Below are 17,190 nucleotides of genomic sequence, written 5' to 3' on the forward strand. Positions count from 1 at the left end.
AAGAGATTTGATAAAATGACAAATAACACATAATAATTTACTTGATTTACCTAATTAAACTATATTCATGAACAAATATAGAAGAATTTTATTAATTAATCTGAAAATTACAACCTTTTTATTAAAAAGAAGAACAGTTAAAATTTCTCAATTACTAAAAAAAAAAAAAACATATAATTTATTCTGCTATAAATACCGGATTATTTTTCCATTCTTGCTTTCATTTTTCTCTCTCTTGTGCTGTGTTTAAGGCTCGGATGTATTATTTATTTATAGACAAGTCAAGTATTCATGTGCCTATAGCAAGTGGCACCAATGCCATCTGGCTTCACATAAGTCTCTCTCTATATTGCTACCTCGATGTGCAAAATCTTCTCAGAAAATATGGATTCAAGATTTTTGCAGAGATTGTTCAGTCTTGTATCCTCAGCTGAAATTCTATTTCTACTTCTTTTACCTCTAACATTTATCATCCTCAAGAACATTACAAGGTCATGTTCTAAAAGCAAGTATCTTCCACCTGGTCCAAAGCCATGGCCTATCATAGGCAACCTTCTCCAAATGGGGAATCAGCCTCATGTCTCCTTGGCAGAAATTGCAAAAATTCATGGCCCCCTCATCTCACTAAGGCTAGGAACTCAACTCCTTGTTGTTGGTTCTTCAGCAAAGGCAGCAACTGAGATTCTCAAAACTCACGATCGATTCCTCTCTGCTCGACACGTGCCTCAAGTGATTCCTCGGGAAAGCCATGTCCTTCGCCGGGTTGCGCTCGTCTGGTGCCCTGAAAGCATTGATACATGGAAATTGCTACGAGGATTGTGTAGGACTGAGTTATTTTCAGCCAAAGCAATAGAGTCAAAGGCGACTTTGAGAGAGAAGAAAGTTGGGGAGTTGATGGATTTTTTGGTAGCAAGAGAAGGCAAAGTTGTTAGCATTGGAGAAGTAGTGTTTAGTACTGTATTCAACACAATATCGAATCTTTTATTCTCCAATGATCTTGCTAGTTTGGAAGAGAAAGGGATGTCAAGTGGATTGAAGAGCCATGTTCGGAAGCTGATGCTGTTGGTTGCTGCTCCAAACATAGCTGATTTTTATCCTATATTTGCAGGGTTGGATCCTCAAGGTTTAAGAAGGAAATTATCCAAGCTTGTTGAAGAAACTTTTGCTATATGGGCAATCAACATCAAGGAAAGAAGAAATAGCTATGTCCATGATTCTCCTAAAAGAGATTTCTTGGATGTTTTTCTTGCAAATGGGTTTGACGACGATCAAATCAATTGGTTAGCTTCAGTATGAACAAACAAAATACCTTTTGCTTTTATTCCCATGTATTAATTTGGTTTGAATCCAATGGATCTTGACAGTATGTATTTTCTGTTGGTTTGCTTTGCAGGAATTGTTCAGCGCAGGCACAGACACTACTGCCACAACAATAGAGTGGGCAGTGGCCGAGATACTGAAGAACAAAGAAGTTATGGAGAAAGTTGAAGAAGAGCTCGAAAGAGAAATCACAAAGAACACAATTTCTGAATCTGATGTCTCTGAGCTTCCATATCTAAATGCATGTATAAAGGAAACCTTGAGGTTACACCCTCCTGTGCCATTGCTTGTTCCACATCGCGCTACCGAGACCTGTGAGGTTATGAAGTACACAGTTCCGAAGGATTCTCAAGTTCTTGTGAATGTCTGGGCAATCAGCCGTGATCCGTCGACCTGGGAAGACCCATTATCATTTAAACCTGACAGGTTTCTTGGCTCAAATGTGGACTTCAAAGGTGGCAACTACGAGTTTCTTCCATTCGGTGCTGGAAGAAGAATCTGCCCTGGAGTACCCATGGCCAATAAACTTCTCCCCTTGATTTTAGCCTCTTTGATCCGTTGTTTTGACTGGTCACTTCCCAATGGTGAGGATCTTGCAAGGTTAGACATGAAGGATAAGTTTGGTCTTGTTTTGCAGAAGGAGCAACCTCTCCTTCTTGTTCCCAAAAGAAGACTGTAATTTCAGACTGGTTAATTGTCTACGTGCTGCTGTAATATGTTTTAGATCTACACAAAATAAAAAGCTGTAAGCTTCAATAAAACTCGATTTTCATTTTGAAGACCATGGGGTGTTGTTTTTTCGTCTTGCTTTAAGAAAACTGAAGGGCTCAAATCCCCAAACCAATTGGTCCAGATTTTCATAAATATCAAATCCTATCTAGCAGTCAGCAGCCATTCCAGTCTTATCTTAGCCAAGGACCAAGGGCCCAGCCAAGTGGGCAGTGCATTTAATGCTAATATATAAAATAATAAAAAAAAACATATAAGAAAATTTATTTTAATTATTTTTAATTAAAAAACATTACTATTTTGTGTAAAAATATAATCATGACATATAGGATTATAATTATGATTAATCTTTTATTTATCAGGACTAAAACATGCTCTCTGTAAATATGTGATTAAGCTTAGTTTCTTTTAAGGATGATCTTGTATGCGTGTTAAAAAAAAAAAAAAAAAATTAACAAGAGAGATTTATATCATGTTGTGAGGACTTAATGTATTTGGGATTCAAGTTTAAAATTAGTTTTTTTAGAACTTGTAAAAATTATGATTATAGTAATTTTTTTTTTAATTAACGTGGGTGTTCAGGTCAGCTTGTATACACTTTAACTAATCCCACGAGCCCTGAAATTAACAACCATGTAAGCTTCTAGTGGTCCTGAGATTTGTGAGATTCAAACTGGTGATCTCTAGAAAATAAATTTAGAATCTAACAAGTTAAACTATACCCCTTAGAGTTAATAAAATTTTCTTTTTTACTTATAGATGTTGGCATAGACTAATAACGTAAAATCAGTGTGTAATTTATTTACTTATTTTTTCGATATGGTCTATGTCTATGGTGCCAGTTTTAACAAATACCCTTACAATTTTTCCTCCATGCCAAACATATCATAGAGAGTGAATACATTGTAAATGGGTCGGGTCTCCAAAAATATGGGTCGCAAAAGGCACAAAAATAATTCATAAGCCCAAGAACTTCTTTATATGGGCTCATTGTTTGTAACAACAGGTCAGACTAAGTTACTTATGGGCTGAGCTTTGGTAATCCCAAGAACTTCAAAGTCAGCCCACATGTAAGCTTACATGGCCTATTCCAATTTCCAAACATGGCCTGGCATCCGATTCGTTTTATATATTTTCTAGTGCAATTTTAAATGTGAACAAATAATAATTCAAGTTGCAGGAAATTCATTGATATTATTATTAAACCCAGTTTAGTGAGTTAAATTTAAAAAATCTTGACTTGAAGCCATGCTAATTCTGGATTTTTAATTAAATTAAGTGATAGTTGTATCTTAATTTTGTTGGTTCAAGGTAAAAAAACAAAAAAAAAAATTAATATAAAAAACAAAAATTAGATACACAGATTTAAAGATAAACTAAATGATTATTAAAAAATAATTTAATTTTAAAAAAGATAAAAACTGATATTTTTTTTAAAAAACTATTGAAATGATGATTTGTTAGATCAATTTTGATTAATTCAAATTAACTAAACCTAAAAAATTAAAATTAAAATTGATATTTTTTCCTGTTATATTTAAAAGAAAACCCACCACCATTAAATTCTTCTTATGGAACCTATTAACACCAAGTTTAATCATGTTTTTAGTTGATACTGTAATATAACCATTTTCTCTCTCTTTTCATTTTCATGTATCTTTCTCTCTCTCCTTCTTAACTTATGGAATAAAAATAAACAAAATAATTTTTTTGATTAAAATAAAAATTGTGATGAATTTAAGGTGAGCTTTGTAATTTTTTTTTGTGTTTCAATTTAGACTTTAATTTCATATAATTAAACCATAAAATAATACAATTAAAGATTTCTTTTTTTTTTTAACTATTAAAAGAATAATTAGGTGGTTCACTGTTTATATAAAAGAGCACAAACCCTAAACTTTTTTAGTTTTTGTTAATAAATCACTGCTAAAAATATATATATTTTTAAGAAAAAATAGTGTATTAATTTAATTAATAATAAATAAAAATAATTTATTATTTTCATAAGAAATAAAAATAAAAAATAAATTTTATTTAAAAAATAACACCAACAGTATAATATAAGTTTTAAAACAAAAATCGTTCCTAAATAAAATTTTTATAATTAATATATTTTTCTGTCATTTGAAATTACTCTTAAAATTAATTTATAATAACACTCTATTAAATTTTTGGAAAACGAAGGCTTAGAAATAATTTAAAAAACAGGCTGGGTTTATTTTCAAATATAATTTATTAATTTCCATCTCATGTTTTTAACAGTCTAGTTTTCCTTCAAAAGTACTAACTGTTCCACTTTATATTAATGGTGCAGTTTGGAATTTTTTTTAAAATAGTCTCTTCTTGTAGAAAAAAGAAGAAGAATCTATGAGATATGAGATATATGGAATATGGAAAATAATATTTAATTAGAATAAAAATATGCCGTGGCTGAATAAGAAACAGCAATATTACAAAGTAATGAGAAATTATCCGGCGGGTTCATTCGGGGCTAAATCAATCTGAAAATAAACAAAAAATAACCTTTACTGTACTTTCGAGTACCTTCTCAATATCAAATATTAGCCAAGTGCGCCACCAAACAAATTTCTCAAAAAATTATTAAAATAATATATTAACGTGGTATACATACTACTATTTATACAATCAGTCAAAACGACCCCGTCCTTTACTTGTACGGTGTAAACTGTTAATATTAAATTAAATTACTAGTCAAAGTCATCATGACAAGAGAATAAACAAAGAAAAAATAGCAGCTAATTATTAACCGGCCGGTGGAATTACCAACTGCAAACTGTTTAAACCGATATAGTCAAACATCATATTGCAGACATTATCGTTGCATTGACGTTATCTATTGTTAATTCTAATTTACAGTTCATACTTTTAATCCACATTCCATTCTATTGCCCAGTGGCTCTTTTGCTGCTATTTTTTAACCAACCTTGTGAATATGGTCACTCTTGCAAACATTTTCTTCTAATTTCCTTGAAATAACCTCAAATTAGCACCTCATCTATCCACTAATTCTCAGCTTAATTAGTCCCCACTCAAAAAAAAAAAAAAAAAAAAAAAGAAATCAGCCATGATTCCTTGATTAATCAACAAATCATTTTAGAACAAAGAGTTTTAATTATTCATAAGTACGAGGTTCTATTCATTTTAAACCTTAAAAATATAACTGATACACGAATTTATATATTAACGAAAAATGTTTTTCTTGGATATGGAGATAGAAGTACGTAGCAGCAATGACACGCAATTTTTTATTAAGCTTTTGCCGGAAAACTGCAGTACTGGTGTGTGGGTGCAAGAGGGGTACGTACGTACTTGTGTAGTGACGACTCCCGTCCGAGCATTGAACCTTCCAGATCATCTCCACATGGTCATGCAATAATTATAGAAAACCAGGTGAGCTCTTGGAAGGGCTCCAATGGCTGAAACAGATCGTGATTTTCTAGTAATTTATTTGTTGAAGAAGCAGTCCAGTTCGTACTGCGGCACGATGTGATCAACTGGCCGACTGCTCATTTTCTCAGCTTACCTGGACAGTATCTACTGGACTGGATTCGCCTAGCCCACTCACTTACTCTCCCATCCTCTCTTACAACCATATTATTTTATTGAAGTAAACGAAATCAGTACCATTTATTATAATATGATCTCTCTTTCCATTTTAGAGCTATAATATTTGTGCATCGTTAACAACTTCACATGATCAACTTGATTCAAAACCTATTATATCTCTCTCTTTCGACCCTTTTTCTCTTAAACTCTCCCAGTCCACAATAAATAGAGGGTTTTATTGAGAGAAGGAAACATTCACTAAGAAGAAAAACCCAGCCAGGGAGAATTAATTTGCCTAGCTAGCCATGGCTAGTCCTAATCAACAATACCATGGCGCCACCTTCAAACCCCACAAACACTTCGCTGCCAACAGCCCTTTCTTCTTCAAGAAGACCAACCTCTACACCTTAGCCCTCCTCCTTGTCCTTTGCACCTTCTCTTATCTCTTTGGCTTCTGGCGCCACGACGGCGGCGGGCGCAGTGTCTTATCTGTTAATAAGAGCGCCGCTACTGCCACCACCAACACCATTGTTTCAACCCCATGTGACCCCTCAAAAGCCACCACTGCTGCACCAAAAGGGCAGAAGCCCCTTGACTTTTCATCCCACCACAAGGCAGATGATTTAGATTCCACGTTCACATCAGAAGTCAAAACCTACCCATCATGCAACGTGAACTTCAGCGAATACACACCGTGCGAGGATGCAAAAAGATCATTGAAATTCAACAGGCACCGATTGATATACAGAGAAAGGCATTGTCCAAAGAAACATGAGATACTAAAGTGTCGTATACCAGCTCCACACGGGTACAAGAACCCTTTTAAATGGCCTGCTAGTAGGGATTTTGCTTGGTACAATAACGTGCCACACAAGCATCTAACGGTGGAGAAGGCAGTGCAAAACTGGATCAGATTTGTAGGTGATCGGTTTAGATTCCCTGGTGGGGGGACTATGTTTCCTAATGGTGCTGATGCTTATATTGATGATATTGGAAGATTGATCAATCTCAAAGATGGGTCTATTAGGACTGCCATTGATACTGGTTGTGGGGTACGTAATCAAGCTCTTGATCCTTAATCTCTAAACATATTTTACTCCTTTTTTTTATTTCTTTAATCTTAGCTTATTAAATTAATATTTTATTTTCATTTTGCTCCCGATTTTTTGAATTTTAAAATGTTTTTATTCTTAAAAATAGTGAAGATAAAAACAAAAAGATGAAGTCTTTTCGTGTTCCTAGATAAGCACCCATTAATTGGATTTTTAAGTCTTGTAACGGCGTTTAGAGATTTAAGTATATGACATTGGTATATGTGACTCCATGTTTCGAAACGTTACAAAGTTTCTGCGGCCAAATCAACCAGCTTGATTTGTAATTAACGATTTATTAAATGTGGGATATGGATCTAACATTAGGGTTAATTAAGAGCCTTGGTTTTTGAATTATTGTTTTTTTGTTCATTTGATGAACAGTCAATTTTTTTTTGTGCAAGTGAACAAGGGGATGAGACAAATGTGGAATTTTCATTGAATTTGTTAGATTTCAATATTGCTGAAATATAGCTATCATTGAAAATATGAGTAATTAATGAGATTTGATTTACTACTAAATATATAAAGCGTTAAGAAGTCGAGAAATGCTCTCTTAGGCTAGTCAAAGACAATCCTAGGTATAATTTAGACCGTTTGATTTTTTAATTAATTATTTATTTTCCCAAAAATCGCTATCTAGATAATTTAGACCGTTTGATTTGATATCCTCCACCAGTAAAATTCAATCATTCAAAGATTTATATTATCTCGGGAAAATGATTTCGGCAAGAATCTTTGTATAAAACTGTCACCACTCTTTGTAAATTTTCCAGTCCCTGAACTTTGCTTGGACTGGTGCAGGTTGCAAGTTGGGGAGCATATCTTCTGTCACGCAATATATTAACAATGTCATTTGCACCGAGGGACACTCACGAAGCACAAGTGCAATTTGCCCTAGAACGAGGAGTTCCTGCCCTGATCGGAGTTTTGGCCTCAAAAAGGCTGCCATACCCATCTAGAGCTTTTGACATGGCACATTGCTCTCGTTGCCTCATTCCATGGGCCGAATCCGGTACATATGCATATACCTAAAATCAAATCTGATTATCTCAAACAAAATTATGTGCTTGATTTATACTATATAGTGCAGTGGTTGAATCTAAAAGTATTTTTTTTCTTCTCGGTATGGAACAGGAGGACAGTATTTGATTGAGGTTGATCGAGTTCTAAGACCTGGTGGGTATTGGATTTTGTCTGGTCCTCCAATTAATTGGAAAAAATATTGGCACGGCTGGGAAAGAACAAAAGATGATTTGAATGATGAACAGATGAAAATTGAGGCTGTGGCTAAAAGCTTATGTTGGAAAAAATTTGTGGAGAAAGGAGACATTGCTATATGGCAAAAACCACTCAATCATTTGAATTGTAAGGTTACCAGGAAGATTACACAAAATCTACCTTTCTGTCCTGCTCAGGATCCTGACAAAGCCTGGTACATACATGTGCTTTTCAACACACAAAAAAAAATAAAAATAAATGTTCTATGCATCTTGATCAATTCCATTCCATTTTTTAGGTACACAAGCACGGAGACATGTTTGACTCACTTGCCTGAGGTATCTAGCAAGGAGGACGTCGCCGGCGGAGAATTGCCGAAATGGCCTGAGAGATTGAATGCTGTGCCGCCAAGGATTAGTAGGGGAACTTTGGAAGGAATCACAGCTGAGACTTTCCAGAAAGATACAGCTCTATGGAATAGGAGAGTATCTTATTATAAAGCTGTAAATAACCAATTAGAACAAGCTGGAAGGTACCGCAACATTTTGGACATGAACGCTTACTTGGGTGGATTCGCTGCTGCTCTTACCGAGGACCCTCTTTGGGTTATGAATGTGGTTCCTGTCCAGGCTAAGGTTAACACTCTTGGAGTAATTTATGAACGAGGATTAATTGGAACATATCAGGACTGGTAAGCAGAGATCGAACATAAACTAATCTGGTTTCGTTAGAGTTATAATATTTAAAACCAAGTGGTTAATTAACCTGTCTTATGATTTCATTTCTTTTACAGGTGTGAAGCCATGTCTACGTATCCAAGAACTTATGACTTAATCCATGCTGATTATGTATTTAGCCTCTATGACGGCAGGTAATCAATTATTTTTCTATGTTATGATCAGACAGATCGTTCGTTGCTTTTCCTGTTCCAAAATAGCAGAATCATGGTCAACTACGCTGTCGTTATTTTAAATATGAAATAATAATAATAAAAAAAATCCATGTGAGACAAGTACCAAACACATGGTCTTGTGGGGACTCTACAGGACAAGGGTCTAGTTAGGAGGGCAAAATTTTTTTTCTTTAATTATTAATTTTATAATTTATCTTTCATATATATATTTATGTAAGATATAATTAATTGTGGAATTACTAAATGGGAAGTGTTTTGATGAATATTATCCGACATGGATTTTTGTTACAGATGTGAAGTGGAGGATATCTTGCTAGAGATGGATAGGATTCTGAGGCCTGAAGGAAGTGTAATCTTTAGAGATGATGTTGACGTGTTGGTGAAGATCAAGAAAATAAGTGATGGACTGAACTGGGATAGTCAAATTGTTGATCACGAAGATGGACCTCATCAGAGGGAAAAGCTTCTTTTTGCTATCAAGACCTACTGGACAGCTCCTGCTGAAGGCGGCCGCCATGAGACCACCACATCTTCCTGAGTAGCTTCGCTTCCATTTGCTTAATTTGTTTTCTGTTTAGATTTCTTTTCTCAGCTCTCTCAAATATGATTCTTTCTTCGAATAGTTAGAGCACAACCAATTCATCAGATAAAATCTAGAAATTATGTTACCGATATCCTCTTGAATTGGACACAGAAGTGCCTAGCCTCTTGTTTCAGGCTTTGTATCTACCTTCATGGAAACGGGCTTGTGCCCAAATCAAGAACATGTTTTGTGCTGGGCACTTTTCCTACACATAAACTCGATGATCTAACTACAATATTGAACTCAACACATTTGTTACGAGCTCAAAGCTTCTGTTAGGTGAGTCATGTAGAAGATCAACTATATCTAGCCAAGCTCAAATTAACTATAAATCAAGGCAGAGATTAGCATAATGAGATATCAAAGCAAGCTAGCTAGCAAATCACACAGAAGCTCTAGAAATTTAGTCGTTACAAATTGTTGGATAAGCAGACATGGCAACACTCAAGTCTCTTAGGTCCCCAGCAGCACTGCTTCTCTTGCTCATTGCACTCGCAGTGCAGACTCACCTGGCTCACTCGCAGATATGCACATCCCAGCTCAACAGCCTGAATGTCTGTGCACCATTTGTGGTGGCTGGTGCACCGAACACCAACCCTAGTACTGATTGTTGTAATGCACTGGGTGCAGTGCAACATGACTGCCTCTGCAACACTCTCCAGATCGCGGCTCGCCTCCCTTCTCAATGCAATCTTCCACCTATCACTTGCGGTAACTAGAGCAGGTATGAACTTCGTAAATCAAATTTTAAAATTCAATTGCTAGGAAGATATTAGGTGATATTAATTAAAATCTCAAAAGCAATTGTGTCAATTTTTTAATATAGTATTTAAAAATATATAGCTTAAACTCTTAAGTTTAAAATAACTTTTTAATATAATATTTAAATTTTAATTATTAAACGATCGGAAGTTTACATTTCACTACTTTTATTTTATTTAATTAAATTATAAATATAAATATATTAAACACAAAATACTGTAAACTTATATAAATTTTAAGCTTTAAAAGAATATATAATATATAAGAGAGTAATATAATTTTTTATAATAATTTAAGCTATGAGTTTTTTTTTCTTTTTTTTTTTCTTAAAGAATGTGACGGGTCTTGTCGAGGAAAACAATTTTACTCTCTGTACCAACTGTTGTTAGCAATTAAAATATATAATATGATCCAACATTCATATCTAAGCATGAATTATCCATCCCTTACCATAGTAGTTTGACTTGGATTTTTTTTAATAATAATAATAATATATGTCTATCGTCTCTTCGCAGGTACAAGACAAGCATGAAGATGTTGGCAAGAGAGTGAAAAAGAATATTAGTGTAATTGGAACTTCAATCATTGAAGCTTATGATCCACCAATCTTCCTTTCCTCTTTCAAATGTGTACCCGATCAATGATCTGTAACCAAGCAGAAGCTTCATGCTGATTAATAAATAAAACACATTATTAATTAGTTGCTAATTCTATCGTAATGGTGACTGGATATATATAGTAATTACATGCACGTAGCAATGCAATCAAATAGTAGAAATATAACCATATAGCAGGTGTTCAATAATAAAAAGTTGGAATTAACAAGTTTGTTTTTTTATGTGATTTCAAGTTTTAGCCATATAATTGTTAATATGATAATCACTAGAAACTTATATAATTGTTAATTTCAGGATATGTGAGATTAGTCGAAATACACGCAAGCTAATCCGGACATCCATATTAATAAAAAAATCATAAAAACATTAAATTAAATAATGATTAACAATAAAACACATTTGAAATTATCCGAAACAAAACAAGGGGGATTGAAGATGGCTTTATGATATATTAATATGGTGATTTAAGCTTCATAATTTATAAAAAAGTAAAATTTAAAAGATACTTTCATGAGATATATATATTTTTTTAATGGAGGAACTTTTATGTTTGATATGAATTTGTAAAAGATAAAAAAAATTTACTTTAATTTACAATGCTAAATTTTATTTTTACATAATTTATATAAAAAATTAAAAATTTAACGTGTATATATTTTTATATATAATGTACATGAAATAGTTTTATATGTAACAAGTTAGTGGTTAAAAGTTATATTTTTCCTATTTTTAAAAAAAATACTAAGGTATCATTTGAAATTGCTGTTTGGATTTTTTTAAAAAATAATTTTTATTTAAAAAAATAAAATTAAAATTTTCTCATGTATTTTTTTAGTAATTTTGATATTTTTTATAACAAAATCATCTAAAATTAAATAAAAAAATACATCAACTTGATTTTTTTCTCAAGTAAAAAAAAACTTTTAATCATGTTATCAGACACATATTAAATAAATATAAAACAAAAAGTATTTTTAATTATATACACTTACGATTTTCCTTGAATCATCAAATCAAGAAATAACTCCAAATAACTTCCAAAAATCACATCAAATTTCTCCGATAGGTAGAGAGAGAAAGAAGGGAAAGTAAATAAGAAAAAAAGGAGGGAAAAAAAGAGAGCTTTTAGGTTAATTACATCAACACCCCAAACTTCTACAAATTATACTTAACCCCTAAATCATTGGGGTCAGGAGACCTTACTGATGCCTAATGGCGTGCTGTTTCAGGCAAGAACTAAAATGGCTCCTAAGCATGACTTTTCCCTAAAATTCCAAGTCCAAAGCAAACCCCTCTCCCTCTCTTTCTCTCTATCAAAAACCCTCTAGGATTTTGAGCCTTTGTGACCTCCAAAACCGTTCTAAAGGTACACACACTTTCGTTTCTTTTCTTTTCTCTCTCTGCATGTCTTGCAATTTATAGAAATGTTGCTTCTTATCTATCAAAACTCTATTTTTTTTTTTGGTTTTTTAGTTTCATACTTTGCTTTAAGAAATGGGTTTGTTTTTAGTGTGGAAACAATGCCCATTTTGAGAATTAGAGACCCTTTTGTGTGTATATTGTACTGTGTTGTCGTTAGTTTCAATTCAAGAGAATTTATATTTTCTTGTGTTATTAGTATTATTATTTCCTTTATTAGTCCTGGTGATGATAATTTCTGTGACAGTGGAATTTTTAGAGTATATTTGTCAAGAAAGAATTCAATAAATTCAGTTTTGGTATTTAATTTCATAGCTAAGAGGTTTTTAATGAATTTATAAATATAGATGGACTTTTTTTTTTCCTGTTTTGATAATGTTAGATAGGATTTTTAGTTTGAAATGAATGTAAAAACTGCTTGTGTTTTTTGCATGTTGTCATGGGCAGATGATGATTTTAGTTCAAGAACTGTGATCGTTTTGCCAGTTGTGATTTCTGTTGGAGTGAGCTAACGGTTGTCTTTGTATCTTTCTTTTTTGTAATGTCTCTATGTTGTTGTCCTTATTTCTTCCTGTTTTCTGAAGTTCAAGGAGTAGAGATGATGAAGAATTAGGTAGTCCTTGTGATGAGTGATGACAGCATGGAAATCGGGCTTCAAAAGTCAGATAAGTTGGACTTGAACTTAGATCAGGACTGTCATAGTATGAATTCTGCACTGGTCAATTCATGCCAGTTCAGTAACTCATCGAAAGATGGTGTTAATAGAGGTGGGGTACTAAAATTTGGCACAGAGTTTGAATCGGATGAACATGCGTATAGATTTTACAACAAGTATGCCAAAACAGTAGGCTTCAGTGTTCGAAAAGATTGGGTGAATAGGAGTAAGGTGCATGGTCTAGTGGTATCTAGAAAGTTTACTTGCTCTAAGGAAGGTTACCGGCGGAAAGACAAGAGAGATCTTAATGTGAAGAAACATCGGAAAGAAACAAGAACTGGTTGCTTGGCTCACATGATTGTCACTCGCCAGCCTGATGGCGAATACAGAGTGACCCATTTTGAGGCAGAGCATAATCATGATAATATAGACCCAAATAATGCTGAATCACAACTATTATGGAGGGAAATACATGTTGATCAAGCTGCTGAAGGTGACTTGCCTAGTAATTCAGGTACAGAATCAAGTTCATCCTTTGAACTGGTGAACAGACAATTTGAAGTTTGGAAATCTCTTGATCAACTGGCCATGGATTTTGACAATTCCCTGCGGTCTGAAAGGATTAGAGATATGAAGGAGGGGGAGGCAGGACGTTTGCTGCGTTATTTCCAGAGGCAGCACATTGAAAATCCATCATTCATTCATAGCATTCAGGTTGATATTGATGACAAAGTAAGTAACATATTCTGGGCTGATGATAAAATGGTAGTGGACTATGATCATTTTGGTGATGTGGTTTGTTTGGACACAAGTTACCGAATGAATAAAGATCTTCAGCCATTTGTACAGTTCATAGGAGTGAACCACCACAATCAAGCAATAATTTTTGCTGCTGCACTTTTATTTGATGACACTGTTGAATCACTTAAGTGGTTGTTTAATACATTTCTAGAGGCAATGTCTGGAAAGAAGCCAAAAGTCATTCTTACAGATCAAGATGCAGCAATAGTTGAAGCTATCAATTCAATTTTACCTGAAACAAGCCATCGTATCTGTGTTTGGCAGATGTACCAAAATGCTCTTAAGCATCTTAGCCTTGTAGTGAAGGATATGGAATCCTTTTCTAATGACTTTCGAAGTTGTATTTATGACTACAATAATGAGGAGGCTTTTGTTCATGCTTGGGAGGGTCTGCTGGACAAATATGGTCTTCAACAAAATGACCGGCTAAGATGGATGTTTAGAGAAAGAGAGAAATGGTCCATAGCATATGGCAGGAACACATTTTTTCTTGACATGAAAGGCTCGCATGTGGCTGAAGATTTATCTAATAACTTGAGGAGTTACCTAAACTCTGACCAAGATGCTCTTCAGATTTACAAAATTTTTGAAAGGGTGGCAGACGAGCAACGCCTCAAAGAAACACATGCTAATGATGAAATGACTAGATCCATGCCAAGATTACTGGGGAATGTAGCTTTGCTAAAGCATGCAAGTGGTATTTATACGCCAAAGGCTTTTGAATTATTTCAGAAGGAATACGAGAAGTGTTTAAATGTTGTAGTTACCCAGTGCAATGAGAAAGGATTTTTGCTTGAATATAAAGTCAGTACATTTGGACAGACTCAAGAATATACAGTCATATTCAATTCAGCAGATGACACGGTTGTTTGCAATTGCATGAAATTTGAGAATGTTGGGTTTTTATGTGGCCATGCTTTGAAAGTTCTTGATAACTGGAACATAAAGGTGGTCCCGTCCCGATATATCTTGAAGAGATGGACAAAAGATACAAGGCTCGGAAGAGTAAGAGATAGCGGTGAGTTCACTGCTAAAGAGAACCTGAAGTTGGCTGTAGCTAGCCGTTACAAAGATTTGTGCCGCAACATAATCAAAATATCAGCCAGAGCAGCTGAATCAGAGGACGCGTTTCAGTTTGCATTAAGACAACTAGATGAGCTAATTGAAGGTGTAGAGAAGATCTTGATGCTGAAAGCTGAGGAGGGTCAAGGCATCACCTCTAGTAGCACAGTGGTGAATGGTTTTGAAAGTGAAAATGCTGAGTTTTTCTTGGATGAGGAAGAAATTGAGGATCAAAGCGAAGACAACAGAGTGGACGGAACCAAAGAAAAGGAGAGTGCTGCTCCTGATAGACATCAACTGAAGAATATAAATGACAAGAGCTGTAAGAAAAAAAGATTTCAGCTTGGACAAGCACCTTCACCAAATACTAGTAGCTGCATTTCAAGTCCTCCACAAGCACGAGTTATGACTGATGGCCAATCTCACAATCCTCTTCTGCAGGTTATTCTAGCCATACTTTCAATCATCCTTTTCTTGCTTGGATCCTTTCTCATGATTGAGCTGATAATTGAATGATTCTTCCATGTGTATCAAGCAGGGTTTGTATAATTTTGAGGCTAATCAGGTGGTCCAGTGCATGTACCAGCAGCAGAATCCAGTAATGGACCATGAAGATAATCCTAACATGTACCAACAATCAGTTTTTTATGCTGACCAGCATGTCTCACCTACTCAAACTCCATTACTCCATGTACTATTCATGAACATTTAACTTCTCTCCATTTATCGAATTAGAACCATGGTACTTATCCAGGTGATCTGGTGCAGGAACCTTTAATCCGGAGCGCCTACCACGAGTCCCTCACCAACAATGCTCTATTGAGGCAGGTAAATTTTTAACTTGAAAATGGCAATATCTTGGATGTTAGCTCTTGTAATTAAATTGCAGCCAAACTTTGCATGTTGATCATCAACTTTCTAATTTTCATCTGCAGGCAATGGATCTCGATCTCCAACATCCTCATTCATCTTCAATCTTACTATATGATCACAGATTCAGAACTTTTGACACTTCTTATCTTGGACTCGAGTAAACATGAAGAATGTCATATCATTCTTCTCCTATGTTTTGTATCTATGCCTGTATAGCCTCAAATGCTTCAGTTGTTTCAACAAATAATAAATTGGATTACAATTAGGCATTTTTCTCATTAAATAGAAAGGCAGATCTCCACACCAAAATTTCATTAAAAAATGGAAGTGCTCTCCCCTGAGTCAACCTGCATATTCCGTCCTTTTCACTCAAAAAGGGAAGGCAAAGTTCTTTCTTTCTTTTTTCATTAACAAAAGGTCCTTCCTGATTCCTGAGCCATGTTCATGCTCTAGAGCTTAATTCATATGCTGGAGGACCATTGACCCATGGAATTAACTATGCCATCTAGAATGCCTAATCTAGATCTTGTGAAATTATATTAAATATTTGATGATATATTCTGTGCTCTGTTAAAAAAGTACATTGTCTTACCAAATCCAATTCTCTCTTCATATGTTCCTTACAAAATCTGATTCTTCCGGATTATTCTCCCAGATTTTGATGAAATTGCTACATATGAAATTGAGCATAATTTTGCAAAGAAATAACCCACTTCTTTCTTGAGAAGAGATGAGAAAAATACTCAGCTCCTTATTGTTTAAAGAAACTCTCCACTTCAAGTGGTAGGCCTTCAATTGGTATTGCCTACCAATTTAGTCCAAACAAAAGAAAAAACAGAAAACTTGCCTGTAGTTTATTCTTTTATCAATAATCAATTATCATTATTTTTATCGGTTCATCTGATGAGTGAAGTACTTTAATTGTTTTTTTCAATCAAGTCTTTTTTTTTAATTGGGTCATTTTTCTTTCCATTTAACAAACCTTCACCCTTTTTTTCCATCTCAATTTTATTTATTTATTTTTCATTCAAGTCCTTTTTTTTTTTTTGGGTCCTTTTCCTTCCCATTTTAAAAACCTCAACCTTTTTTTTCACCTCAACTTTTTTTTCATTCAAGGGTTGTTTTTTTTCTTTTTTCCCACTCAAGTCCTTTTTTTTTTTTTTAATTGGGTCCTAGTGCTTCCCATTAATTTCGCAAGCCTTGTCGTTTTTCACCTCAACCTCGTGTGCTACATTACACCTAACTCGTTTTGACTAGTTGTTGTCACGTGACCAGATGTTAGGCCACTGAAAGGCATCGATTGCTGCTTTTGTTTCTGGGTAGCTGAAACATGGCAGAGGTGTAGCTGAAACCGAGAAAAAACTACTTCCTATCCTCATCATATTAAACTCCAACCTGTTTTTCACAAGTGATCATTTTCATGCGTCTCATGTCATTACCAAAAGTAACCACTACTATCTCATCAGAGTAAACTATTCTCTTAGCTCGTTCTAATACAAAAATAAAAGTGGATTTAGCTAAACATCACTGGAGGGATACATCCGCAGAATTATTGTCAGAACCGACAAAAATCCAAG

General features: G+C 34.4%; 4 protein-coding genes across 6 annotated transcripts; all 4 read left to right on the top strand.

Annotated features, from left to right (window-relative positions):
* The first annotated feature begins 277 nt into the window (after positions 1 to 277).
* On the top strand, positions 278 to 2,099 carry LOC118060542 (probable (S)-N-methylcoclaurine 3'-hydroxylase isozyme 2). The gene is made up of 2 exons (XM_035073770.2): positions 278 to 1,290; positions 1,394 to 2,099. The coding sequence occupies exons 1-2, from the start codon at positions 361 to 363 to the stop codon at positions 1,997 to 1,999; spliced, it is 1,536 nt and encodes a 511-aa protein (XP_034929661.1). The 5' UTR covers positions 278 to 360; the 3' UTR covers positions 2,000 to 2,099.
* A 3,737-nt stretch (positions 2,100 to 5,836) lies between these two features.
* LOC118060540 (probable methyltransferase PMT16) lies at positions 5,837 to 9,625 on the top strand. The gene is made up of 6 exons (XM_035073768.2): positions 5,837 to 6,668; positions 7,512 to 7,722; positions 7,845 to 8,142; positions 8,227 to 8,619; positions 8,722 to 8,799; positions 9,133 to 9,625. The coding sequence occupies exons 1-6, from the start codon at positions 5,922 to 5,924 to the stop codon at positions 9,377 to 9,379; spliced, it is 1,974 nt and encodes a 657-aa protein (XP_034929659.1). The 5' UTR covers positions 5,837 to 5,921; the 3' UTR covers positions 9,380 to 9,625.
* Positions 9,626 to 9,768: 143 nt separating this feature from the next.
* On the top strand, positions 9,769 to 10,143 carry LOC118060541 (stamen-specific protein FIL1). Its single transcript, XM_035073769.1, has one exon. It carries the CDS (start codon positions 9,859 to 9,861, stop codon positions 10,141 to 10,143), a length of 285 nt encoding a protein of 94 aa, XP_034929660.1. The 5' UTR covers positions 9,769 to 9,858.
* A 1,851-nt stretch (positions 10,144 to 11,994) lies between these two features.
* LOC118060539 (protein FAR1-RELATED SEQUENCE 5) lies at positions 11,995 to 15,878 on the top strand. Of its 3 annotated transcripts, none has more exons than XM_035073766.2 (5): positions 11,995 to 12,169; positions 12,670 to 15,181; positions 15,279 to 15,431; positions 15,509 to 15,564; positions 15,676 to 15,878. In XM_035073766.2, the coding sequence occupies exons 2-5, from the start codon at positions 12,848 to 12,850 to the stop codon at positions 15,827 to 15,829; spliced, it is 2,697 nt and encodes an 898-aa protein (XP_034929657.1). In that variant the 5' UTR covers positions 11,995 to 12,169; positions 12,670 to 12,847; the 3' UTR covers positions 15,830 to 15,878. The 3 variants fall into 3 exon arrangements, with proteins under 3 accessions (XP_034929657.1, XP_034929656.1, XP_034929658.1); XM_035073765.2 differs by having other exon boundaries at positions 12,807 to 15,181; XM_035073767.2 differs by having other exon boundaries at positions 11,996 to 12,169; positions 12,807 to 15,181; positions 15,509 to 15,568.
* The last annotated feature ends 1,312 nt before the right edge of the window (positions 15,879 to 17,190 follow it).

The sequence above is a fragment of the Populus alba genome, chromosome 12 (genome assembly GCF_005239225.2).
Source record: "Populus alba chromosome 12, ASM523922v2, whole genome shotgun sequence".
Classification (NCBI taxonomy): domain Eukaryota; kingdom Viridiplantae; phylum Streptophyta; class Magnoliopsida; order Malpighiales; family Salicaceae; genus Populus; species Populus alba.